Raw genomic sequence first — 26981 nt, 5'->3', positions numbered from 1 at the left:
GACTGCAATATTTAATCCTTTATCACAATGAGACAAACCTAAAAAAAGAAATTGAAGTCCTACGCTGGAAGAAGTCATCAAAAGCTATCATAAATAAGCTGTTATTACTGAACAAGAAAACCTGTCTCAGACTAAGGGAAGATATTCAACTTAAGAAAGGTGGCACGAGAAAATTGAGAACAGAGACCTAAAATCAGCTCCTATAGTACCAAAAAGTTGTTTATAATTTAATGGTTGCTTAGTAACAAAGCACTCCTGGATTTCACGCCACATTTCCTACCTTTCCATGTCAAATCAAATGCTCAACAAACAAAAACAAAAAATATCTTCAAGCACACTTTAAAAAAAAAAATCTAAAGGCCTATCTATTTCTTCTTCCCACTTAACAATCTTCCACACCTAGAACTTCATGACTCTCTCGTTATCAAAAAGCTTCATTCAAGAATAACTTTCCAGCAAAGAATGCCCAAGATACATGATTTTTACTTATTTTAAGGTTCTCTCTCTCAGGAATGAGGAGCACATAGATTTTATATTTTAGCCTCTATAAATTAAACATCTTTTAATTTTTTGTTCCTAGGAGGATGTTCTGAAGGTAGAAAGAATAGCAGACAGAGACCAGGGCAGACTAGCTGCAGTTCTGCCATTACCTTGCTAGGTGACCTTGGACAACTTCACTTCCTCTCTGGATCTGTATCCTGGTTTGTAAAATAAAGGTCACTCTAGCTCTAAGAATCTATGATTTTGTGATTAAAGAGGCCTTACCAAAGGGGCAGCATACAGTGAAAAGGAAAAAACATTAGGTATATCACCATGTGAAACTAAGTATTTTCTTCTGTAGCAGAAAGAGTCAATCAACAAAACGCCATGAAGCTGTTTATCTGGTCCACTGCCAAAAATGGCTAAGAGCTACTCTAAGCAGCAATCCTTGGATTTCTCCCCTAACCCTGTACAAGTGTTCTCACAAGAAATACTAAACCATTGAGCTGTAAAACCTCTGTGCTGAGATAAAATTTCAGGAAACTAAAGTTGTGTATAGAACAGTCAAATCGATCAATTCTGCACTTATCCCAGAAGAACCTAAGGCTCCAAGAAAATTAGCAGACATTTCTCAAGGTTTGGCTATAGGTGAGTTACAGGGATTATTCTTATGTAAAGAAAAAGTTAAATAAATATTATGGCCTGTACTCTTCATACTATACTTAATGCAATGGCTAACACCCAAAAAAGGGGTAGAAATAGCACAAAGTCAGGAATAAGATAAACATAGATTCAAACCCAGGCTTTGTCATACCTCAATTTTTGTTATCTGTAAAATGAGAAGGATAGCTACCCTAATGGGTTATCTGTAAGAATTAACTGAGATCATGTATACAAAATTATTCGCTTCTGGCTTAAAAAAAAAAATGGTAGAGAGCATAATCATCATTATTGTGACGGAAAAAGAAAAAAGGGCAAGAGTATACATAGTCCCCAACATAAGACCTAACAGCTGAATTATAACTGTAAAGTTCTTCACGTTGTTTTTTCCCCCCCACATAAACAGTCACATCAATACAAACACAAGGGGGGAAATCACAATCTTCTTTCTAAAGTCTTTATAAAAAACATAGGCTAAGTGAAATTAAGCCAAACAAAACACATACATGCCCAGTTTCTCAAAAATGTCTCCAGGTTCTCCAAGGAAGAAAAGTTTAAAGCATATACTTGGATAAACTTTTGGTCACAGCCGCTATGCTAAGAAATAATAGTCAGGCAACCATTTTAACTGAAGTTAAGAAAGCTCTAAACAGTGCCATCCACATTCTTTAACATTTTTTAATGACATCATTTTCACATTCCAAAGTACCCCCATCTTCTACACTGTTTATGTGAACAAACGGTACTCTGATTTTTCTCCTTCCTTACTCTGCTAGCTTTGAAATGATAGGTGATCTGTTGGAGGAAAGGGTCTCTTTGTCTTTTCCACAACGGACTATAAATCATGCTGAACTACAAAAACATGGAACCCTTACTTTCCCTGTGATCTTGTCCATGTATTTTTGTTAAAGAACTAGTTTTACCTTTAATATGATCAGTCCTAGGCTTCCTGAAACTATTCTACCACTGAATCTCATTTAATACTCAAGAATTTGGTTCTAGATGCAGATACGGTGTTTCCCCGAAAATAAGACCTAGCCGGCCAATCAGCTCTAATACGTCTTTTGGAGCAAGAATTAATATAAGACCCGGTCTTATATCACATTATATTATATTATACCCGGTCTTATAGTAAAATAAGACTCGGTATTATATATTTATGTTATTATATTATATTATATTATATTAATGCTATATTACCTGGTCTTATAGTATAGTAAAATAAGACTGGGTCTTATATCAATTTTTGCTCCAAAAGATGCATTAGAGCTGATTGGCCGGCTCGGTCTTATTTTCGGGGAAACGCTATAATGTCTTCCAGAACTCCAACACAAAACAATACATGCCCAGGGCCTTTCCTCTCACTTTTTCCATCTCAAACTTTCCAAACTATTTCTTTCTTCATCTGAACTTCTAATGGTATTTTATTGACATTATATTCATGTAATTTATCACATTCCATCTTGTATTTTATTTATGCATCTTATGCATTCCACTCCTTGAAATTACTGTTCAGCTGATTTTCATTCATGTATTAGGAATATATTAAATGAGATACCACTTAATTTTCATTTAAAAATAAGTGGTCTCCCTTCCACTTCCAATCAAGATGGAGTAACAAGGACCATATTGATCTTGCCATCTCAAACAACTAAAAAATCAGAATGAAATACATGCAACCACAGTACTCAAGACACTGTATAGTAGACAAAGCAGGACAGTGAGCTGAGACAGGAGACAACTAAGGTGAGCTTTGTAACTGCCCCCGCCGACTGCCTGGAGCAAGCTCCCAGGTTGTGACGCAGAGAGAGGGAAGCCCGGCAGAGCCTGGTGGTCTCCATGAGTTGAGACCATCAAGCTGGGAGTCTAGAGAAGCCAAGACAGCTAGAGTTCACAGGGAAGAGTAAAGCTGCAGAGAGAGAGAACACTGAACTACAGAGCGTTCCCCTCAAGTACCCAGTTAAGCAATGGACACTGCATGTACGTGAGGAACTACCTGAGGCTGAAGGAAAGACCACCTGACAGAGTTGGAGGGAATAATGTTAGGAGCTCACCCAGTGCCAGGAATAGAGCCTGTTCCCAACAATGAGTGTGAAAAACCTGATAATTTAAGGAGCATCAGTTAGGGTACTAAGAAGTCTTGTGTCCACAGTAGGGGAAAATTAACCAGAGACTAAACAGAGCTCGGGTTATATCTAACAAAACCTAAAAATGAGATGTGAAAGGATCGAACTCTTTCAGCTCAAGAATATGTCTAGAAAAGGTAAAATTTGGGCGGCCAGATGGCTCAGTTGGTTAGAATGCGAGCTCTGAACAACATGGTTGCCGGTTCGATTCCCACATGGGCCAGTGAGCTGTGCCCTCCACAACTAGATTGAAGACAATGAGCTGCCACTGAGCTTCTGGAAGGGGGCGGCCTGATGGCTCAGTTGGTTAGAACGTAGGCTCTTAACAAGGTTACCGGTTCAATTCCTGCATGGGATGGTGGGCTGCGCCCCCTGCAACTAAAGATTGAAAACGGCAACTGGACTTGGAGCTGAGCTGCGCCCTCCACAACTAGATTGAAGGACGACTTGGAACTGATGGGCCCTGGAGAAACACACTGTTCCCCAATATTCCCCAATAAAATTTATAAAAAACAAACACAAGTAGCATGCAAAGAATCTAACTCTTGGTTATCTTGAGTGGAAGGAAAAGGAGAGAGGGAGATGGCTGTACTTAATATACCACATTTGGTATACTCACCATAATTTGCCAAACCTTAAGATTTTATTGTCACCTTTCCACAGTTGTTAGGGTCATGCTCTTCTTGACTACTTTCCTGACTTCCCAGGAGGCTAAAGCTCCTATGCCACTTACCCACGTGCTATTTTCTGGGTATACACAGCCTTCCAATGGAATGTCTACAAGAGATTTATGTGTTCTCCAAATAGTTGTTTACTCCCAAATCCTTGTTTCTTCTAGCCAAATAAAGCATCCATTTCCAAAAGTTCATTATATTTTAAGTATTAACTGATTTAAGTTAGCACTAGGATATGTGCGATTACTCAATGATCCTGTTTTGCATTTCAAAAAGAGGACTCTGTCAAAGCGTTAACATGCATTTAAGTCGAACCTTTAAGGCAAGAAATTAATCATGTAGGAGAAAGGTATTCTGGCCCAAAGTAATAATACATGAAAAATAATATATAAAAAAAAGTATGAAAAGCAAGAAGGTATAAAATATGGCATATCTGGGGGATTGCAAATGGTTCAGATTTGGGGGTAGGGTGGAGGGAGAAAAGAAGTGAGAAAAAGGGAAGAATCCTTCTATTTTCTTGGGCAGGAAATGAAAGAGCAGGTCAGGAGTTTCACTCTGATCCAAGGTTTCACAGAGATCCAAGACGAACTCAGTGAAGTCAAAACTCTGTTTCTATCACCAAGCTGTATGGGAAAACCTTCCCTATACTAAAAAAATAGGGAGGACCTACATCCCTTTAAGTCAGAGGCTGGCAAACTACGGCAGCTGGTCCATCACCTGGTACAACCTGAAAGCTAAGCTTGGTTTTTACATTTTTAAATAGTTGAAAAAAAATTCAATAGAAGAAAGAATATTTTGTGATACATGGGAATTATATGAAATTCAAATTTCAGTGTCCATAAATAAAGTTCCACTGGGACACAGCCACCCCTATTCATCGATACATCATTCCACTTCTTTCATGCCAGCAGCAGAGCTGAACAGTTGTGACAGAGACAGCATGGCCTGCAAAGCCAAAAATATTTACTATCTAGCCATTAACAAAAAAAATTTGTGGATATCTTCTCTGAGTTAAGAATTTTTCAAAATCTCACCCCCGTCACTTAAGTTCCAGTTTGTCTCTTCAAAACTTGTTAAAGGGATCTCATAATCAATTAGATAAAATATAGTAATATTTGTGGATGTAAAAATATTCTTTTATAATTTCATAAATTATTGATTTACATTACCATATTATCCTGTAATTCTGAATGAATTAAGTATCTCGTTATGATTTTAAGTTCCAATTTTAAAAACTGTATTTCCTTTTGTTAGTAGCAGTCTAGCTATACCTATTTCCTAAACCATTAATTTGAAAAGATATGTTATTGTAATATTCTGAAACTGAATGCCTTCTGAAAAAATTCAAGAGGCATGATGAAAAGAATAAATATCCGAAAGTAAGCTAATCTAACAATATTTCTATGGTATTTGATTTATAATAAGTATTATTAAGTCAGAGTATTTTTTAAGGGTTTTTTTGTTGTTGTGTTTTACTTCTATTCTCAATAATGTTTTATTGTTGCTACTGATTTAAAAGACCGTAATTCCCAATTTTGGTTTTTCAACACTCTTTCGATACAATTTCAAGATCTCAAGGGAAGTGATCAAATTTACTTTTGCTGATTTTCAATATGTTATTTGTTGGTCTACCTGGAACTTTTGAAATACTATTTCTAAAAAGAAAGTTTAAACATGAAAATTTGTGTTAGGTAACCTTTGAGTCGTCTGGGCAAGACCCAGAGGTTGAAAGACAGGTAGATTCTTGCCAACCAGCTGACAGCAGGCTTTATAATGAAGTATTCTGCTTAAGAGTTGAGGGCAATAGCCCCTTATTTTTCAAGTTATAAGTTGCTGACAACACTACATGATCAATAAGCTTTGAAAACGGAGTAAAGTCAAACATGTTGTCAAAAAACCCCTATTTATAACCAAGATATATTTAATAATACTCAAAACGGATATTTTACTTAATTAGATATAAATGATAATTCATATGAATTGACCTTGTTAGTCCAGGACAGTAAGACTCTGGAAACCATATGTTTTCCTATGTACGAGGAATAATTCAAGGAAGTAGATAAGATGAGCCAAGAGAACAGAAGATTAAAGGGAACACTTAGCCATTATCTTCAAATATTTGGTTTTTATGAAGACGATTAAACTATTGTGTGATTCCGGATGACAGAACTAGGGAGAGTGAGAAGACAACAATGAAAACAGATTTTTAGATAACCATATGGAAAACGTTTCTACTTTTTATTGGCCAACAATAGAACTATTTATCTTATGAGGCTGGTAGCATAGTGGAATAGTGTACAAGTTTAGAATTAAATTGATCTCAAGTTTGAAATGTATCGTCTGTATCCAGAGCCATCAGTTGCTTGACTTCTCAAATCCCAATCTAACGTATGAGGACAAAATAGGAAAAACACCACCAACCTTAAAAGGTGACTGACAAGTGATATATGAGAGAAACATAATTGTTATGTATGTCAATGTGATTTTTATGTAAAATTGGTGCAAAGCAGGTATGCAAAATAAAAAGTTATTACAATAACAGTCATTATCCATGGTGGTTAAGAGGAGGGAAGCTGGAGCCAAAGTCCTCAGGTTTAAATGCAGGCGTTGCAACCTTGGGCAAAAGTAACCTCTCTCTACTCCTGTTTCCTGAATCTACCTAATTTCTACTGTATGGACATTAAATAGTACTTATAAGGTTGCTGAAGGAATAAATGACTTTATAGGAGGCACTGGCAATAGTGCCTATTGCATACTATGTGCTCTGTAGTTACCTCTCGTTATGATTATGCGATAGTACAATACTGAATTAATTTTATTCAATAGTGAAGTCTGTTAGTTCAAGTATTCCATCAAAGTCCTGTGTAAGTCAGAGATGAGAATTCCAGAAGTGAATCAGAGTCTCAGCTAAATTAATGTATTCACACATCCAACAAATAGTTACTGAATATGTATGTAACACGGAGTACAGAGGTGAAGAGCACAGACTCCCAGCCGGTCTGTGGATGTGAACCCTCAACATCTCCTAGTGTAACAGCTATCTACACTTGGGCAAGTCACCTAGCCAACGTATGCGTATGCTTTAGTTTCCTGTTTTGCACTACAGGGTAACTGTAGAGTTGAGAGGATTCAATGAGTGAATGTAGGTCAAGTACTTAGAACAGCACCTGATAACCATATATAAGAATTAGCTAGTTGGCTACTATTCTGACCCCATTCCAGACACAATTCTAGACACCAGGAATATAACCGACTGCTATAAAGGTCCCTCACCTCACAAGTGTTACATTCTTTGGTGGAGAAGGGGCACAGATAACAAACAAACATGTAACAAGTTATATATGCACTAAAATCAGTGATAAGTGAAGGAAAAGCATGGTCGGGGATAGGGAATGACTGGAGAGTTCCGATGAGATAGGAAGGTCAAAGGAGAGCTCTCCTTTGAGAAACCACGTGGGCGTCTGAAGGAAGAGCATTGTGGGCTGAGAAACAGAAGGAAACGCCCTGAGCAGGAGGATGCACGCGTGTTAAGGGAACAGCAAAGAGACCAGTGTCACTGGAGCAAAACATGGGAAGAGAAGGGCAGCAGGAGGGAAAGCTGTACAGCCAGCCAGGTTCCTGATCATATGAGCAGAGCCCGAGAGCCTGGAGTAAAGGACAAGGGATTTTATTCTGAGCCTGAAGGGAAACAATTATTATAGAAGGGGCGACAAACCCAGACCTCCATTTTCAATGATTCACTCTCGCAGTGACCTCTAATGAATTATTTGACGCCAAGGTTTCCTGAGTTTCATCATTCTTATAGTAAGAGAGGAACAGTCAAGCATCTGGGAAATGGAAATAATGTACTGTGGTGGCAGACCACAGCTTTCTGCATGCGTAGAGGAGGCTGAGCATGGAGCCCAAGAGCAGAGTCACTACCTTCAAAACAACAAAGCATTCACTGGCTGCAGGGGAGCATCCATTTGTTTGTTAGATTTCACATGTGAAGTGCTGTGAGGAAATATTCAAGAAAGATTTGACAGTCATTTTGGAATGCTGGGGCAAAAAAACAAAGAGCGAGGAATTATGACTCCAGAAGGGAATGCTGGAGACACCAACAAAGTCAGATTCCAGAGAAGAAGAGTCCACGAGAAGGTGCGGTTGGTGGGCAGCGGGGAGCTGTGTCATCACTGTGGTTCCTGGTGAAGACCTGTCTGAATCATTATCACATACAGATGTCCAAGAAACAACCCCAGGTAAGGAGCTCCATGAACACAAGTTAAAATGTGAGCACTCCGTGAGCCAAAAGTCAAAAGAGAGATGAAATTGTTTCCACCTGGCAGTCTGTATAGATATGAGTTCTAAAATTTTCAGGTTAGAACAGAAAATGGGAGATGCAAAACCAGGACTTCCGGCTCTGCCCCAGCACCCGGGAGGGGTGAATGAAGCGTGTCACTCACCTTTCAACATGGAGACATCCTTTGCAGCAATACAAACTTGAACAGCAGCTGGTCAAACCCTAAGCTTACCTAGTCCCAATTACAAAACTAAGGAGAAAGATAAAGGAAAAAAATCAATAAAGGGAAGGGGGCAGAAAAGGGTGTGTGCTTGGGGTGGGGAGGGTGAATGGGAAGAAAAACCATTTAATGAGTCAAAATTGCTCAGATTTAATCACATTTATGGAATTCCGGGTATCTTTTCAGGAAAGCTAAGTGATTTTTAGAATAGCAGTATTTTTCAAGAGTCAGTCTTGGTCTTGGCAAGGAAATGGTTATAACTGAAGATATGGAGCAGTGCAGAAGAGTTCAGAAAGAAACCAAATCTCTGGAAAAAGTGAGGCTTTTTTTGGTTCATTGTAAAGGAACATAAATTAGTCTCCAACCCACAATCTCCGCCTACCCCCCCAACTTCCCAGAGTCCTGCGCAGCCCACAGAAAAGTGGAAAGTGTGCCAAAACAAACAGTGTGGGCCGAAGCTCTGTGGATGAGGGTGGGTTGAGGTTCGGGTGGAACTGGCAGGCAACCGAATGGAATCACTTTAAAGCAATGCCACAAAATGGAGACTAAATAATCACTGAGGACTTGCAACATTCATAGAAAATGGGATATGCATAGCAAAACTGGAGAACGGATTCCCTACTCCAACTCATTTCAAGAAAACAAAAACAGAAAGGATAGGAAAAAATGAAACAAAGCGAAACATACCTGCTCTCTTATCTGTCTTTAATTAAAGCATAAAATACCCTCCCTCTTCTCTTCTCCCAACCACCCTGGAACAGAGGGGCGAACTGGCAGGAGCTCAGGTGAAAGACTTCAGCCTTCCAGCTACAAAGAGGGGAGATAGCAGACAATGGAACTGGTGATTCATTACAAAAGAATACACTCCAGAGCGGCCTGCTGCCACATGGGCTCACTGCACTATTTAAAGGAACAGCAACCCCCTTTCCAACCTCCCTTATTCTTAACACCTTCCCTCCTCTTGGTCCTGATGGAAAACAGATTTGGAAGAAAATGCCAGCAAAGCACTGAGCTGTCCAAGAAAGGGAGGGCTTTGTGTTCCACAGAAACTGGCAGTCTTACACTATAGTGGAGTACCACATTTTCTTTCACATCCATACTGTAAAATCTTATCCTCTCTGCCTCGTATACTTTCCCTTTCAACAATAAATAGTATAACTGAATCTGAGTTTGGCTAAACATTTTTTAAATTAATTGGAGTTGGAGTCATCTGCAAATTTGTTTTCCTATTTCACACTTTATGAGAGTGATTTTTCCTCTTTTCTGTCCTCTTATTCCACATTGTTATTTTCACAGATGCAATAGGATGCAATAATTTGATTCACATGTTCAGATATGAGAGTATCTCAGTGAAATACTCCTACAAAATATACACGAGCAAAAGATAAACATAAAGTTATAAAAAAAAAATAAGATCCTATGGGCATGTCCATAATAGAATTTTGTGATTAAATTATGATTTGTTCTTTTTTTTTGAAAAAGGCAAAGCACTGATTACTTATTGTAAATCATAGAGCAGTTTGCTAAACAGGCCTTATAATACTAGAGCATATATAATAATAAAGTGGACACACTCTCCAACTACTGATACAGATCTAATATTGTATGATGAAAATGTCCACTGAAAGCCATTCTACCAAGTGAGCGATGCAAATCAAGGCACATAGAAATGTTAAGATCCAAGATGCAGAGAACCTAGGTGACAAATGGTGAAAACATACCTAAATACTTTTCTGAATATACTAGTCAAGACACTGTATATAATAAACCACTTAACTTTGATAAACCCTAAATAGTGTAGGCATTTTATATTCAGAAAGCTTATGTGACAGATCATTATCATATATTGGGATTAGCTGTCTGGCTCAACAAACAAACCAAAAAAACCCAAAAAACAAAAAACACCACTTCCCCTCAAAAAAAAACCCCAAAGGACAAGTAAAGGTTTGGCCCACCTGGTTTTACCAACAATGATATATGTTGTATTAACGTAGAAAGTGTAAACAACAAATATGCTGGAATACTGAAAATTCACAAATTTGATATTCTGTACTTTCCAGCTGTATAAATTCAGGATGGGCAAAAGCAAGTTACTTGTTTCCTTCAGCATTCAGCATATCCTGAGAAAATGATAATGATTTTAATTTACCTATTAGACTTCTTCGCTACCAAGAAATCCCCTTTTCCCATTTCTATTTATCTCTTTCGCTTCATTCCTAAAACTATAGTCTCCTTAAATACCAATTATTAAGACCACAATATTAAGTGCACATATTTGCATGTGTGTTCTAACTTGCGCTTACACATGCTTAACCAGCTCCTCTGGAAAGTAAGGGGACATGTTCTAAGAGGCCATGATAAACCTGATTATAAAAAGTCCTACTTTAGATAACTTTTTCAATGATTTAAAAATTTATACAGTGAAAAGTCAAGTCAGTGATAAGCCTTCAGTAATAGCTGAGAAAGAAGAGAGCTAATACCCTCTAATATTGCCAGTTAATGAAAATTGAATGAGGGCTCCAAGGTTAAGAAGTATCATCTCCCAAACAACAAAGAGAATAAAGAAATAGGTTTTCTCTCTTAGGGAAATTTTTAAAAAGTAAAGCAATATTTCAAAAGAGTTAATTAGGCTGACAATGAAGGGATAAGAAGTGGAAGAGAAAATATTTCAAGGGTGTCTCCACTTTCCAAAAGAGGGAGGGGTTTGTTGATAATCTCCAAACTCAGGTCTGGTGAAGAATTACTTTGGAAAGAGATATTCTTTGAAAGTTCCCTTTCCTCTAAGTCACGCTGGGAAAATTTCCTTAACGCTTTCCCTCCTTCCAAATAACACTGCGGGGCATTATATAACATTTAACGGAACAGGGTTCCAGCTCCAAAACCGATGCCTCCATCTGGATGGCTAGCTGACTCTCTCGCCCTCCGGTGGTGACTTGAAGAGGCAAAGACAAGAGAGAATACAAAAAAAGGGCAAGCTCCTTAAAAGGAAAGCACTGTCCAGTGATGAAATTTCCCTACAGAGGATAAAAGCCTGGAGTGAAAATGATCCTAAATCTCAGACTAAAGGACAAGAGTGTTCTACAATGCAAATGATTTCTCATTGATCAATCACAGCCTCGCCATTCCTTCTCACCCTATATATAAAGCGAAAAGGGTAAAGGAACACACAGAAGGGTGCCAACAAGAGAAAAAGCACTGCCAGGGGAAATCATGGCAGAGTATTCATTCACCTTTCCATGTGCCAGGGATGACTTGCTAAAATGCAGATGAGACATTGCCTGGCGTAACCAAAGACAGCCAGAGAGATGGGGAGGAAGAGACCTTCCATTTCCCACTCCCTCTCCTTCAAATGCCTTTTAATGCCCCTGTGGTTGTCATTTATACATTCAGATCTGTTCTCCTGTCAGGGCGGGCTCTCTACCTGCCTCTGCTACACCTGAATGCGCCTAAGGTTCCCATTGAGAACATTCTTTGCCAGTAACAAAGCCATGAAAATGAAACATATTTTCCTAGTCTTCATTTTTAATAACCATTTAGAACGAAGGCAGCAAAACTGCAAGTCTATAGCCAATTCTGAGAAACCGAAGTGAATCAGGAATCAGATTTCCCTGTAACACATTCTTCTGCAATTCTTAAAAGGAAGTCAATCTCTCCCCTCTTTCTGGCAGTCTACAAGAATCTCTTCCTACCTCTGCAGTCTCTCTCTCCCTCCCTCTTCTCAGAACCAAGACAAAGAGGTAGACAAATCCCCACAGGGTCTTTCCTGAGCTACAGCTGCAAAGTACAGGAAACAGGAATCGGCTATGGAGCTGGGGGGGGAGGAGAAAAAAGGGTACGGATACACCTCTCTCCCTCTCTCTCTAACTCACAGCACACACACAGACTTTTCAGCTGATAACAATAAATTTGGCCTTTTCTAAGAAGACAGTAATAATTAAAACTCTACTTACTATACCGCACCCCCATTATCTTTATTTAGATCCCCAAAACGGGAAAAGCAACACGCCGAGGAAACGCAAATCTTACCTGAGTTACCATTTTCTTTTTCTCCATAAACCAAACGAACAGATGATGAACACTTCCAAGCAGTCGAGCTGGGCACCCCTTCCAAAGCCTTTTTCCACCCCCCTCCCCCCCTAAGCTAGCTATGTAAGGGTGGGCAATTGATCTCCCTTTATCCCGTCTTCCTTCCTTTTTCTTTCTAGTGTTTCTTCCTTTCTTTTCTCTTCCTCTCTGGCAGTCTCTCCCCCTCCTTCTTTCTCCAGCTCCCTCCCATATCTCAGGCAGATGGCTGAAGGAAGCCCCACCCCTGAATGCCTAAGGTAATTAATCAGAGTAGAGCCCCACCTCTTCCTCCTCCCAGCCCCTCCCAGCAGGCTGACATCTCCCAACTCCAGAAACAGGCCTGCTGGAGAATGGCAGTGTGGTGTGTGTGCTTTGCGCACGCGTGTATGTGAGTGAGTGTGTGTATGTGTGTATGTGTGTGTGTAGGGAGGAGGGAAGGAGGGAGCGCGAGAGGGCGGGGCAGGCGCCATGTGCAGGCATATTTTTAAGGAGTGAGTATCTGCGATGGTGGTATTAATTATGTAGCACTGGAAGCATTCGGAGAAGCTTACCATACTTAATACAGATTTAAAATATTCTACTCATGAATATCTGATAAGTAAGAAATGAAAAAAATTATTTTTTAAAAAACATTTCCACTGATGTAGTTTATAGATGTAGTGGATTTAATGAAAATTGTGAAAAGCTGTCGAATGACCATTGACTGGAAAGGTTTTCAAGGAATGGGAACATGCAAGAATCGGCTTGTCCTAAACCAGTCTAATGAGTGCAAAGGACTAAACGAGAGGAGGAAGGTAATTAAAGCGCTTATTTTTTCTACTGTAAAAAAACGTGGGAATTCTGAAAAAGGTGTCTACAAACGTGACTGTTTAAGAAACTTAAGGTGGATACAAAGGTGGATACAAATTTGACTGCTTAAGGCTTCGAGCTTGATTAAAAATTCTGGTTAACTGAGACTTCACCCTTTGTGTTCCCCAGCCTTCTGTATTTCTGCCTCCTTTGAAAAAAATAAACCTTTTCTTATATATACACCGGACATCTGTGTCATTATTATAAATAATAGTTAATACATATATATACATATATATATATGGTTTGGGAGAATGTTATATATATATATTATGGTTTGGGAGATATAAATTAATAGTTAACATAGTTAATAGTTTATATATATATATATATACATACACATATATATGTGGTTTGGGAGAATGTTTAGTGAACATAAGAGTTTCATTAAAGTTCTTTTATTAAAAGGACATAATGGAAGAAAACATCAAAGACGTGATTCAGTCCAGAAGTCCTCATCTAAGCCCTAACTGGGCCCTTTACAACTAAGTAATCTTGGAAAAGTCCTAACCTCTTAATATAAATTTTACAATCTCCCTACTTTGTATTATTAAATATTTAAAAACAACAATGTTTAAATGTTTGATGAGTTTATGATGTTTTTCATATCTCATAAAGAATATCTAAATTTTAAGTATTCTAATAAGATCCTAAAGGATTTTGTTATATATTTCAGTTATGCTGTATTTGTTATGTTTATAATCTCTTACAGATAACCCAAAAGAGATTAATTCCCAAATTAAGCTTCCTGTTTTTAAAATAAACACAAATCAAAATTAAAAATCACAAATCACATTGAGAATACATAGTTTTTTGCTATCTCTATAAAAATTGTTTGGCAAAATATATAACCAGGCTTTTAAAAATCTAGTGTAAAATAATGTCGGTTGGCACATTACCGATATAATATCATCATGCTCCCACCCAAATTAATAATCATTTTAACAATTCTGAACAGAATACAGGAACTACCAAACAATCTGTAGAACGTGGAGAAACTGGCACAATCACAGCTATTTACTAAGTACCTACAATAAGTCAGACGATATTTGTGGCATTTTACAGATACCTGTACACCTTTGCTGTAATCCATAATATATATTAAAAAAACATGTACCAAAGAATGGGATCTTTAAATAAAAGAAAAAAAATTATAAGAAAAGAGATAGCTCAGTACTAGGCTTGTTCTTATTCAACATTTTTAGAAATGATCAGGAAGATAGAATATAGTGTGTTCTCTGAATTTGCCACTGAAAAGCCAATCAGAAGGAGACAAAATGCAGTCAAGTTTTTAAAAGACAAAGTAAGTAAACAGAAAAGAGGCAGATGAGTTTCACTGGAAGCAGGGGCAACCCAGTGTACTTCCGGAAAAATCTAAATCGTATTCATGGGAAAATGTTTTACATTTTAAGTTCTAATATAAGAAATAAACCTGAGAATTAATCATCGTATACCATTCTTTGAATCCATGGTCCACTACAGTAAAAGGGGCAAAAACCCTGGAGTTCCAAGATGACAGACCCTGCTCCCCCCAAATACCCTTATGACAGCAGCAGCTGTCTTGAAGCTTGTGTGTGATGGCAGCCTCCCCACATATAAAATGACAACAAGGCCCCAAGAAGAGGTTTTTTTTTTAAATAAAAAGGCAAAAGAGAGATCCCCACATACAGTAAGACTAGACTAGACTAGGACGAGCAGAAAGGTTTCCTTAGGTCTGGTATTCATGCCTCTTTTCTACATTTAGGACCAACATTTTCTACTGCAAATAATAAGCTTATAAAAGTCTCATTACCATACAGTTAGTATGAGCTCAAGTAAAATAAATACTAAAATGATTTCTATAAACTCACTGAATAACAGGATCATAGTGAGCAGTGTGCACACTCAAGGCTATTTTGAAGCGTGTCCAAGACTTTAAAAAGCTAGCGTTATAGAGGACAACTTGCTCCCTGGTGCCCAAGAGAGAGAAGAGCCTGGACTGAGCGGCCTGGATCTGACCCAGCTGAACAACGTGCGTCCCCGGTAGCTTGATGGACCCGGTAGTGCACCGCAAAGAAACTCACTTCAGGGCATTTTCTGGTGGGAGGTGTGGGTTGGGGAGGTGGACAGGCAAATACACAATAAGAATGTCAGCTAAGGAAGGAGACGACATCCACCTTCATGGATCAATCTCTAGCTTCCAGCACAGTGCCTGGTATATGGTAGGTACTCAATAAATATTTGTTAAACAAATGAAGGAACTTCTCCTATGTGTCTCAGTTTCTTCATTGCTTCCTCAGTGTTTCATGCAATCCCCAGATTCCTTTCCTCTGATACCACTCAATGGAAATTTATCTTACTGAAGTCCCCAAAGACCTCCCATGGCCAAATGCAGTGGACATTTTCTATCTTCTTTGATTTATCTGGCATTTGGAATTCCCTCCGTTAGGAAATTCTCATTCTCAGCTTCAAACGATACCAGTCTTTCCTGATTTTCCCCTTTCGGTGTTCACTTGCTTTCCCCATCTTACTTTTCTCCCTCTGTCCACCCTTTAAATGTTGCTATTGCTTGAGGTGCCATCCTCAGACCTCTTTTGACTGCATACCACAGATTCTTAACCCCAGGTGTAGAGCTCCTCACACAGGCACCCCGGTGAAAATTTGTTTTCTTTTGTGCATTCCTGTGCAAAGGGGATCCACAGGATTCATCAGGTTCTCAAAAGGGTACAAACCTCAAAAAAGTTCAACACTGCTGAACGCACTTATTCTAGGTGATGTAACTCACCCCATCGCTTATGTACCACCCATTTACCCTAATGATGCCCACATGTTTAGGTCTGGTCCAGATACCTCTCCTGAATTTCAGACCAAAAATATCCAACTGCCAAATGATGGTCAACTCCATTTAGATATCCTACAAATTTCTCTAATTTAAAAGTCCAAAACTAAATTCTCAAAACTGAATCATTAAGTCATTTAACAAATGCCAGAGTGCCTACTACATGCCAGGCACTGTTCTAGGCACTGGGGAAAACAAGCAATGAACAAAGGCTTGGATTCTATTACTCGTTCTACCATGTCTGTTTTCTTGGTGAATGGTTCAATTTCATGACCAGTAAAATAGCTACATTTCTTGAGAATTTACTTTGTGGTGGCTTCCTATGAAGCAACTACTTGTATATTAGCTCACTTCATCTTCTTGAAGAGATATTTTAATCTCCTTTTTAGAGATGAGGGAATTGTCTCTCTGCCGCCAGTAGACCACTCTTCCCATCCAAACTTCTCGCTACTGCCAGAGTGATCTTCATAAATGCAAATCTTATCATGGCACCTTCCTGATTAGAATCCTCAACTATTCCCCAGAGTCTAAAAGGGGGGAAGATCCTAACTCTTAGGTAGGCACCTACCACGTGATCTGGCTTCTGGCTCCGCCGCTCCTGTCAGTCACTGCTCCCGCCCCCACCCCGCTCTTCTCTGCCCCTACCCCACCACACTGAACAACATGCAGTTAGCGCCTCAATGACACCAAGTTTCTATTCTTTTCTGCTTTCTGTTCTTCCGCTTCTATCTGGTTAGTTCATCCTTCAAGGATCCCTTCAGGGATCCCCTGCTTCAGAAGCCTTTCCTGACCCTATCTGCTCCCACATCTGGGGTAAGTACCCCTTATCCGATCTGTGCCTTAGCGCCTAACCCATGGTTCAGAATTGTTGGGGTTATTGTTTCTGTGTAACTATGACTAGACTGAGCAATCTGAGGGGAGGAATTGTGTATTTCTTACCATATCTCCAGTCCCTAACCCAGGGCCCGAATACATATTAGGTAAATAAATGTTTGTTGAAACCAAACAATAATGCCTTGATTTCTATCAGTAGCCATTTATTTATCCATATATGGGTACCTAAGAATAAAGAGTACTTATGTGGTTATCAAAATATTATCAAAGCATTCTTTTCTTTCAAAAGAGTAGTTGGAAATAACTTCAAAATTATAAATTCACTTCAGTACCTTAGAAATGTGAAGCTCTGAGGAAGATGTATAAAAAGGGAGAATGGGAGAAGGGCCTTATTTTCGACTTTATTATAAGAATTCAGGTTCTAGACAAAATAATACTCATTGATTTAAAAAAGTCGCAACTTTAGGTGCTCTGGCTCTTCACAATTTTACAGAGATGTGACTCAACTTCTCTACCTTCCACCCACACAGCAGCTGTGCTATAAAAGCAGAGCCAAGAGTCCCTGACTAGAAGGCAGGTTTTTCTCATCCTTTCCCGTGCTGCCTCTGACACCCAAGTGAAAAGCAACTTTAAAAGGATGGTATTTCCTGCAGTAATAAAAACGTGTTGGTATAAAAGCTTTTCACAGCATGCCCTCACACAATAACCCCAACTAAGTGTAAATAGCAATTTACACCTAATAGATATTAAATACCTTCTCAGAAGCACCTCTAACACAATACCACTTTAATATCCTTTGACCTCCACATTCCCTTTAATATAAATGAAGCCAAATAATAGCTAACTATTAATTTTCTAGCTTCTTTTCTCTAGTTTAGGCAGGGTTCACTTATATAGAACCCATTCTCTAGAAAATAAGCTGAGAGCAGAATTTGAAATCAACTGCTCTAGACCTTATATGCTTCTAAAAATCAAACAACCCTCATATTTATTTTTTGTCCTCCAAATTCAAGCCTTTAGAACAAGACCACAAATAACATAACACTAAGACACAGGTGAGACCAGAGAAGTTAGAAAACATCACTTCATAAATTATTATCTGGATTTGGGTAATGTACGCATATCTTTAAAATATCCCAAACTCTAGATAACTTGTCATATAATACGATTGAAATCATATATGTATACAGTCTCTGTATTCTGTCAGAGACTAAGGAAAAAGGTTCTTAGACATCTATTAAAAAAGAATGGGATGTAAATAAATTTATCAATAACCAGATTATCAAGGAAATAACACCGACTAACCAGTGAAAACTGAAGCGTGCTGTTTCTCCGATGTTAAAATATGCTGTGTCTATTACTAAATTACTGGAGATTCTGCTGTCTTTTTCACCACTAAATCCCTGTGCCTGGCACACAGGTACTCAAAAAACATTCTCAAATGAGAAATTAAAGACTATCTACCTCCCTATCCATCAAGGCCATCTGCCCACGGAGAAGTGGAGAGCTAGGGACTAAGTCACCCTCGGGCATTCTGCAGAGCCCAGCGCAGGCAGGCCGAGCAACAGCACGTCCTAGGAACTTTCTTCTCTCTATCTTTCAGGTGCCTGACATCCTTAAGCGGTACTTGGCTGTCCTAAACCCTCAAGTCAGGACACTTAGCTACGGGTTCATTCCCAATAATGCGAGACCCTGCTTCTTCTTCCTCCAACTGCCCCACTTATCTCAAAATGCTAATCAGTGCCAATGTGTTCAATGGGTGACAGGTGAAGTAGACTGGCCTCAGGAAAAACTGGGAATAGATGAACCCCTAACTGACAACAAGTTACATTTCCCCCCAATTTTTTTTATTGTGGTAAAATACAAATAACATAATTTACCCTCTTAGCCATTTTCAAGTACACAGTTCAGTGGTTATTAAATATATTCATAATGTGCTACCATCACCACCATCCATCTCCAGACTCTTCATTTTTCAAAACTGGAACTCTGTACCCATGAAACAAGAACTCCCCATTCTTCTTGTCCCCAGCCCTTGGAAACCACCATTCTCCTTTCTGTCTCTGATTCTGACTATTCTAGGGACCGCATATAAATGGAACCATCCAGTATTTGTCTTTTTTGTGGCTGGCTTACGCCACGTAGCATAATATCCTCACGGTTCTTCCGTGCTGCTTCCGTGCTTAGAATTCCCTTCTTCCGTGCTTAGAATTCCCTTCCTTTTTGAGGAATATTCCATTGTGTGTATATACCATACGGACACTTTGGTATATACCATACCCCACTGATGGACACTTGGGTTGCTGTATCCACCTTTTGGCTATTGTGAATAGTGCCACTATGAACATGGCTGTGCAAATATCTCTTCAAGACCCTGCTTTCAATTCTTCTGGGTACATAGCCAGAAGTAGAACTGCTGGGTCATATAATAATTCTACTTTTAATTTTATGAGAAACCATCATCCTGTTTTCTATAGCAGCTGTACCATTTTACATTCCCATCAAGAGTGCAAAAGTGTTCTAATTTCTTCACGTCCTCACTAATGCTTATTTTCTGTTTTTTTGACAGAAGCCATCCTAACAAGTTATATTTTAACCATTCGGTCAGAGGCTGTACATTTTTAACACAAAAGAATAATTTCAGGAACAGTTTGCTCAAATAGATTTTTTTCTGGGCAGGGAGACTATACTCATTGTCTTCTAAATTATATACAGCAAGCTCCTATCTACTTACTCTGCCTGTATTTTAAACTGATTTGGCCCAGATTTGGTTCTGCAGAAATTATAACTAATAAAATAACCAATTTCAATTTCATAACTCTTAAGACAGGCATGATTTTACTAACAATAAGAGCAATGAAAGGTCAAGTACCTAAAATATTTTATTGCCTTATGTTGAAGAGACTCACTTTGTTTCATTATCTCAACACTAGCAATTCTAGAAACACAGCTGACCCTTGAACAACACCTGGGTTAGGGGCATGCGCCATCCCCACCCCACAAATCCGTGTGTAACTTTCAACTCTACAGTGTGCCCTTCACATCAGAGGATTCAACCCAGGGCGCATAGTAAACAGTATTTTGATCTGCAGGTGGGAATCCACAATTGGAAATGTGGAAATACTGCTTTCCATCTGGGGTCGGTTAAATCCATAACTGCGAAACCCACAGATAGATACAAAGGGCCGATTGTATTAATTGAAAAAAATTTGTGTATAAGTAAACCAGGACCTTTCAAACTCATGTTGTTCATGGGTCAACTGTACTTAATTTTAAAAATAGGTGCAAAACATTTAATTTAAAAAAATACTATTCAATCATGTCCTCAATAATTTCCAATTGCACTGGTACAGAACCACAAGTATTATGCAAAGAGGAGCTTTGACTTATCTAAGTATAAGAAAATAACAAAAGCTAAAAAGAAAATTTTATAAACATAGTTAAGAGTTTGGGTAGCAAATAACAATCTATTACCTACTTATAAATGCATTGAAAGAAAACTGTTACCTTAACAGAACTAAGAAATAAGATTATAAAATAGTTTCGGATCTTTCAACTTGAAATTGTTTTTTCAATCCCATTAATTTCCTTGATACTCTTAAAATTTAAGAGAGCATCCTCTTAAATTTTAACATCCCATTACTTGCATTTTTAAGTTACCTTAATTTCAGATAGAATAAACCTACTAAATGGAGCAAAGCCAAGAAAGTGTTGTTTTAAATCCTGAACACTACATTTACCAATACTAAATGTTAATGACCAAAAAGATCTGGGGTGGCAAATTCATTTTATCATAAATTAATAAAATATTACTGCAAAAGACCTTATCAAAAATGCCACAATTCCTAAACAGGAACTCTTATTTTTGGGGGGAGTGGCCAATTTTCAAAAAAAATCATTTATATATAATTATTTTTTTCATATATTTCCAATACTTCCATTTTCTTTGGAAACACCTATTTTTTTCAGTGTTTTTCCTCAGGCAGGTTTTACCTGTACAAGTCCCTTACTTTGCTAGTTGGGTCTCAGAAATTTACTGTTCACAGATGTTTCTCTTCGAAAGCACATCAATATTCACTTGTAAGAAGCTTTGCCTCTACTCTAGTCTCATGACACTCCCAGCCTTGAGCTGCCCTATTATTTTATGCCAGTGGAGAAATGGTCCATAGATATATGAGATCCACAAACATATCAAAACCTCATTATGGTAAATATAATATAGTCTTAATTTGAATAACTCAAAAAAATTGAAACTGTTATACAATTAATAGAAAACATATAGTATATAGACTACTGGGTTAGAATCTAGTTAAAGAAACATAAGCACATCCCTCCCATATGACTTCAATACCGATAGTTTAAGACTTGAATGAGAGCTGTTTACTCTGGAGAGCTTCCCCAGCAGGCCCAATTAAAAATAGCTTGGTTTAGCCTTTAGGCCCAAAATACCTAAGAAGATGTACTGGTTAGTCACTTCCTTTAACCCTCTGCATTTCTATCCAACCTAAAACTTAGGTGCTAATTATTACAGAAATGGCCAAAGAAAAAAATAATTAAATGCCATGAAAACACAAGTAAATTAAAACAAACTGAGAACCCAAGTAATATCTATAATTCAGAATTAATTGTGTTAACTGGAAACTGTTTTTATGTTCCTATTCTAGGCTTTCAGCACCGTTAATATTTCAAAGAATCCATGACAAATAAAAGATCGCCTACTCCAATCCCTTCATTTCAGAGACAAGGAAAGTGAAGTCAAGGAAAAAGAGCTACGTGAGCACGAACACGGCTTAACTACAGCTTGAACCAGAATTCAGGATTCGTAACGTCACCTTCATTAACGCTACTGCTATTAATTTAAAGGCCAACAGATACACAGGAATATGCTCGATAATGGCCTAAAGTTTTGTGATTCTAGATTTCAGCAAGTTAATAACTAAGATGTCACTAATCCCATCACAAAATAGTCTATAAAATAAAATGTTAAGCGTGGACAGTGTCCTCTACTGTATATTATCTTTCTGAAAAATACAGCGACATTTGGAAACTGCCATCTGTGCTTCTCATCTACTCAAAACGAAGCCTAAAGTTTACTATAATATGGTGGCTTTATGTTATTTATAATGTCAAGCCCACTCTTTAAAACACACACACACACACACACACACACACACGCATGGGCTTCTCTCTGAAGTGCCAGAACTTCTGGAGTTGAAAGCAAACACCCCTGCCCAGCTTTCAATGTGACATAAAACTCAAACCTCCTGTTACAGCAAATTAGCAAAAAACTTTGGGACGTCTACGCCCTGAATGGTACCAGGTCAAAAGACAGAAAGCTTGTAAGCCTTTCATCCCACCATAAAACTTTCACATCAAACAAACAGTATCTAGAAAACAAGTTATAACCCTGAGCTTACCTGGACAACAGGATATTGATAATCCATACAATACACACCATACATAGCAAAGGGGAAAAAAAATCTTCAGGTAAAGACAGTACAAAAGTGTCTAAGCTCTTGTCTTGTTTGATCTGGCTGTCCTGTCCCAAAGGACTAGGTAGCACCAAAAGATACTTAGCTGACTTGCAGTCTACGTAGATAGGTATGCTGGCTCAGATGGCGAAGTTGGAGCTCGGTTCAGCCCGGGCTGCAACCCCAATAAGATTCAACACTACACAGAAGAAACGTTCAGGAAAAAACAAAAAGCTTCAACTGAGTTACGAGTTACATACACCGAAAACGACACTAGAGATTTGCTGTTACTGTTGGTTTTCCTGACAACTCCACCAGAAACTCAAGAGGCAGAGAATGACAGCCAGGAAAAGGAACACGGGCTCCTTAAAGCGGCACGCAAAACCGGTAGGAAGCATGAGGTATCCAGGAGCCAAAATGATATATACGTTCCAGGATTTAAATGCGTCAGAGGGAACACTCCCAATCCAGGACATGGAAAGGCAGATGGGACTGGTATTATTTCTCTATTCCTTCTTGGGCAGGACCGTGCGCACGCGCGTGTGCTCGCGCGCGCACATACACACGCACGCGCACACACACACACACACACACACACACACCCTTCTCAATGTCTCCGGCAGAGACAGGTGTTAGGATTAACTGTGTAAAACCTTTCTGCTATGGAAAGGAATGGGAGAAAAAAGAAGTCACACTGCTCTGCTACACGCAGTAAAGGGATCCCCTTTCATGATACTGTATGTTTGTGTATCACTTAACACCTCCTTCACTCTGCTTTAACAGACGCTAGGACAGCTGACAGGATCAGCACTAAAAATGAGGAAGGTGGCCCCAACTCGGAGGCAACATGAGTCCACTGGAGACCTTCAGATATGCAAGATACTCTCTCAGCTGTTCCAATCAAACATGAAAGGATTAACTCCGGCTGCCTACAAAAAGGTGGGGGTGGAAAGGTCTTGTCAGAAAAGCCAGTTGCTTTTCTCATTTTAGGAAGCTGCTATGCCCGCCCTACCATTATATACAAACACACATGTGCGCACATATTTCTATAACAGATATTAAAAACGCTAACAAACATGGACAGGTGTTAAGTCAGCCTGACAAAGCACGGCAGGTTAAAGAGTTGGATTTCAGAGCCTCAACGGCCCATCTGAAAACCAGGGAACTGCTAAATAGTTCTTAGAAAATAGGACACAGAGGGAGAAGAAAGTGAAAATAAATGCTTAGTAAGAGACACACCATTTATAACTATTGCTCCTAAGAAATCCCCTACTTAGGGCAAACATTCAAAAGTTCAAAATGATGAACAATTCTAAATTAGTTTTGGGGGCTACAATCTCCCTAACCTTGGAGAGCTAGTAGTATTATAACATGTTTTAGTAAGATGAAACTGTGAGGATTCAACGCAACTGTGATGAGGCATGTGTGAGAATACATGTATTACCGTGCCCCCCCCGCTGGTGTGATTTTTCTCCTTTTATGGTCATTGTAATTTATTTTAGGATTGTTCTGAAGTAATTGGTTTTTAAGAGTCAAAATGGCCTTAATACAACTAAGACAGTCTCTTGGTTAAACATTTACTTTCGATCAGTTCTAAGATTAGGAGAACCACTATAATGTACTAAATTATCTTCAGATTAGCGGTAGTGAGTCTATGTGAGAAATCAGTGCAGTCTAATTAAAAAAACATTTACACACATAAGGTATTGTGCTGAGCACAGAGAAATGAACAGACAGCTCTTTTGTCAAGGACTCTACAGTTTATGGGAGAAACAGACAAGCACCCAGGTAAAACCAAAAGGCAAAATGATGCTACAGCACAAAATTAACCATTGCAAGTAACTTCTCTACAGAGGGCTGTGATAATGAACTACGGCTGATAAACTGAAACTTTACGAGTTAAAACTGATTCAATCTAAACCTGAAAGTGGTCCCAGAAAAAGTTATTGAGGGCCTAGTCCATTTCTGAAGCTTTAAAGTCCTCTGGAGGATAGATCTATACATCAAGGTGAAAAGATGTGACTGATTATGTTGTTGAATAATGTGTAGAGTCTTAATTTCATATTTGTAAATGCACATATGTATCTGTATGTTAATCAAAAAATTATGTATGTTTATAAGCTTTATGTCATATATGTGTTATATATTTATGCACACACACACATAACTTATTGGTTGACACACATACCAATTTATGACATATATTATATGTATTATATACAGTATATATATTTATACACACACACACACAAATATTATAGACGTAAGACAAAACCAACACCTCTAGCGGGTGGGATGGTAGGGAGGGAGTTGGTTTTCATTTATTATGTTAGAGATAAACTTCTTATTTGTTCCAATGCATTTAAATTAGAATTTATTGCTCTGATAATTTCCTTTTATACATTGAAGGGAATCAGAACAAATTTTATTTTGATTACAAGTACTGTGAAAATTAGTAATACTCTCTGTCTCTAATTTCTATCATGATTTTTGCTTTACTTAACATGATAGCTGGCTATAACCTCTCATTTAAGCCTGGAGGACACAGATCAGAAATAATCTCAATCATATCTTATCTAGATTCGGCCCAAACAGTACCCAACTCTAGTTCCAATAGCCTTTCAGAAAAATGGCAAAATAATTCAATATTTGAATTATAACTCCCTGTATTTTTTGCCTTTTTACCCACCTGTTACTGTAACATTCTCAACTCAGAAATTACTAAGTGATTCCCTCCCTCAGAACAGACTGGGTATTTCCTTTTAATTTTAAATACTATCATGTTTACTCAAAAATTCCAGCAATAAAAAGACTGATTCCCCACAAAAAGTTCTGAGTTATTTGCTGACAATGCCAATTTATACCATTTGAAAAGATACACACTACGCAGTATTATGAACGCTTTTATAGTATGAAAGTTTTTGTGTTCTCATCAATTAAAAACACGAATACAGAAAATGGCCTTTCATAGCCATTACTATATTATCTCATTAGCAGAGACATGCAGGCCATACGTTTTAACACCTGGCACGCTTAGAACATGTCTGTTAAATAGAACGCAATGATACCAGAGAGAAATAGACCTATGACGTTTAGAGCTAGATATCGCAACCTCAAGACTTACTAGGTACTGGGTAACCAGAGCGTATGTGAGGTTCTTCTCTTCTCTACCTTTCATTCTTGTTCTCTTCTCTCCCTTTCCTTTCATTCTGCCTATGCCACAATCCTACCAAGGGTGTTCAAAGATACTCGTTAGGCCTCAGGGTAGAATGTTTTAGCAAAGATCTCTGCTCTAACGTATAACATTGGCTTCAGCAGCAATAATTTTGGAAAGTTCCAAAGAGTGCTGGGTACTGGGATAATACAGAAGTTCAAAGAGAGATAGTGCTTGAGATAGATAGATAGATAGATAGATAGATAGATAGATAGATAGATAGATAGATAGATAGATGAGGATGGAGGGAATGGGGGAAATAAAGATCCATATGTAGGTAAGATATGTAGTTAGAAATATGCAAAACTTACTTAGGGATCGGTGTGACCCGTCCACTTGACTGGGGGTGAATAGTGGGAAATGGCAAGAAAAGTAGGATGGAATCACTGTGGAGCGCCGAGGACATCAAGCTATGTACTTAGGACCTTATCTTTAAAGATGGTCGGAGAGGGAGAGAAGCATTTTGTGAAAATGTTCTGGTGGCTGCAGGAAGAATGGAAAGGGGAACAACCGGAAGGCAGGGACTGGGTTTGAAGTTATAGCAGGACATCCAATAGGAAATCTCTAACGGGGCCTCAGCCCCAGAAGCAGCAGTCAGAGTTAGAAATGAAGATCCAAAAGGAGTGAGGGGGGAACAGCCAGGGCCACAGCGTGCTTCAGATTCTTTTCCCACACTTATCCCTCCACAACATTTACTGAACATCAACTATGTATTGTACTTCAAAAAAGAACAGATAAATAGAGAAGGAAGCAAAAGAAAGGAAGGAAGAGAGGGAAGGAGGGAAAAAGGAGGAAAAGGAGAGAGAGAGAGAGTGAAAGAGAGAGAGAGAGAGAGAGAGAGAGAGAGAGAGAGAGAGAGAGAGAGAGAGAGGTAGATACAAGGCAAAGGGCTGAAAATAGAACCTTAAGGAATACTCACTTCGAGAAGGCAGAAATAGCAACAAAGGATAAAGAGCTTAAGCAGGATCGTGTACTATTCACAAAAGCCAGGACACAGAGGGCATGCGTTACTTTTCTTCGATCCTGCATCCCTTATACTAGCGAAAGTATTTCATAAATGGGTATCAGAGATGAGTATATAACAATGTCAAGTAGAAAAACAGGTTAAAGGGAATGCAAATTTAGAAAAGATGACTGAATTTAGCAAGTAGGCAATCAAGAGAAGTTTTGAGAGAAAGCTGTTTAGTAATATCAGAAAAAGGATGGTAGCAAAACTGATAAATTCATGATCAGAATGAAAAATAGACACGGTGCCTGCAGATTAACAAAACTTTCTATCTTGGGATACTTC

The 26981-nt window shown here is 38.5% G+C and overlaps 1 protein-coding gene across 20 annotated transcripts in view; it reads right to left on the bottom strand.

Annotated features, from left to right (window-relative positions):
- The window catches only part of RBFOX2 (RNA binding fox-1 homolog 2), a 256959-nt gene that overhangs the window by 74920 nt on the left and 155058 nt on the right, over positions 1-26981 (bottom strand). The window contains exon 1 of one of the 20 annotated variants that reach the window (XM_033117866.1): positions 12466-12684. The exons of 18 other annotated variants lie outside the window; for them this stretch is intronic. In XM_033117866.1, the coding sequence (XP_032973757.1) occupies positions 12466-12492 (27 nt within the window). In that variant the 5' untranslated portion in view covers positions 12493-12684. Of the gene's footprint in view, positions 1-12465; positions 12685-26981 lie in introns of those variants that run through there. One more of the 20 variants, XM_033117865.1, reaches the window with a different exon arrangement.

The sequence above is a fragment of the Rhinolophus ferrumequinum genome, chromosome 10 (genome assembly GCF_004115265.2).
Source record: "Rhinolophus ferrumequinum isolate MPI-CBG mRhiFer1 chromosome 10, mRhiFer1_v1.p, whole genome shotgun sequence".
NCBI classification, from domain to species: Eukaryota; Metazoa; Chordata; class Mammalia; order Chiroptera; family Rhinolophidae; genus Rhinolophus; species Rhinolophus ferrumequinum.
This window is presented reverse-complemented; position numbering and strand designations above follow the sequence as displayed.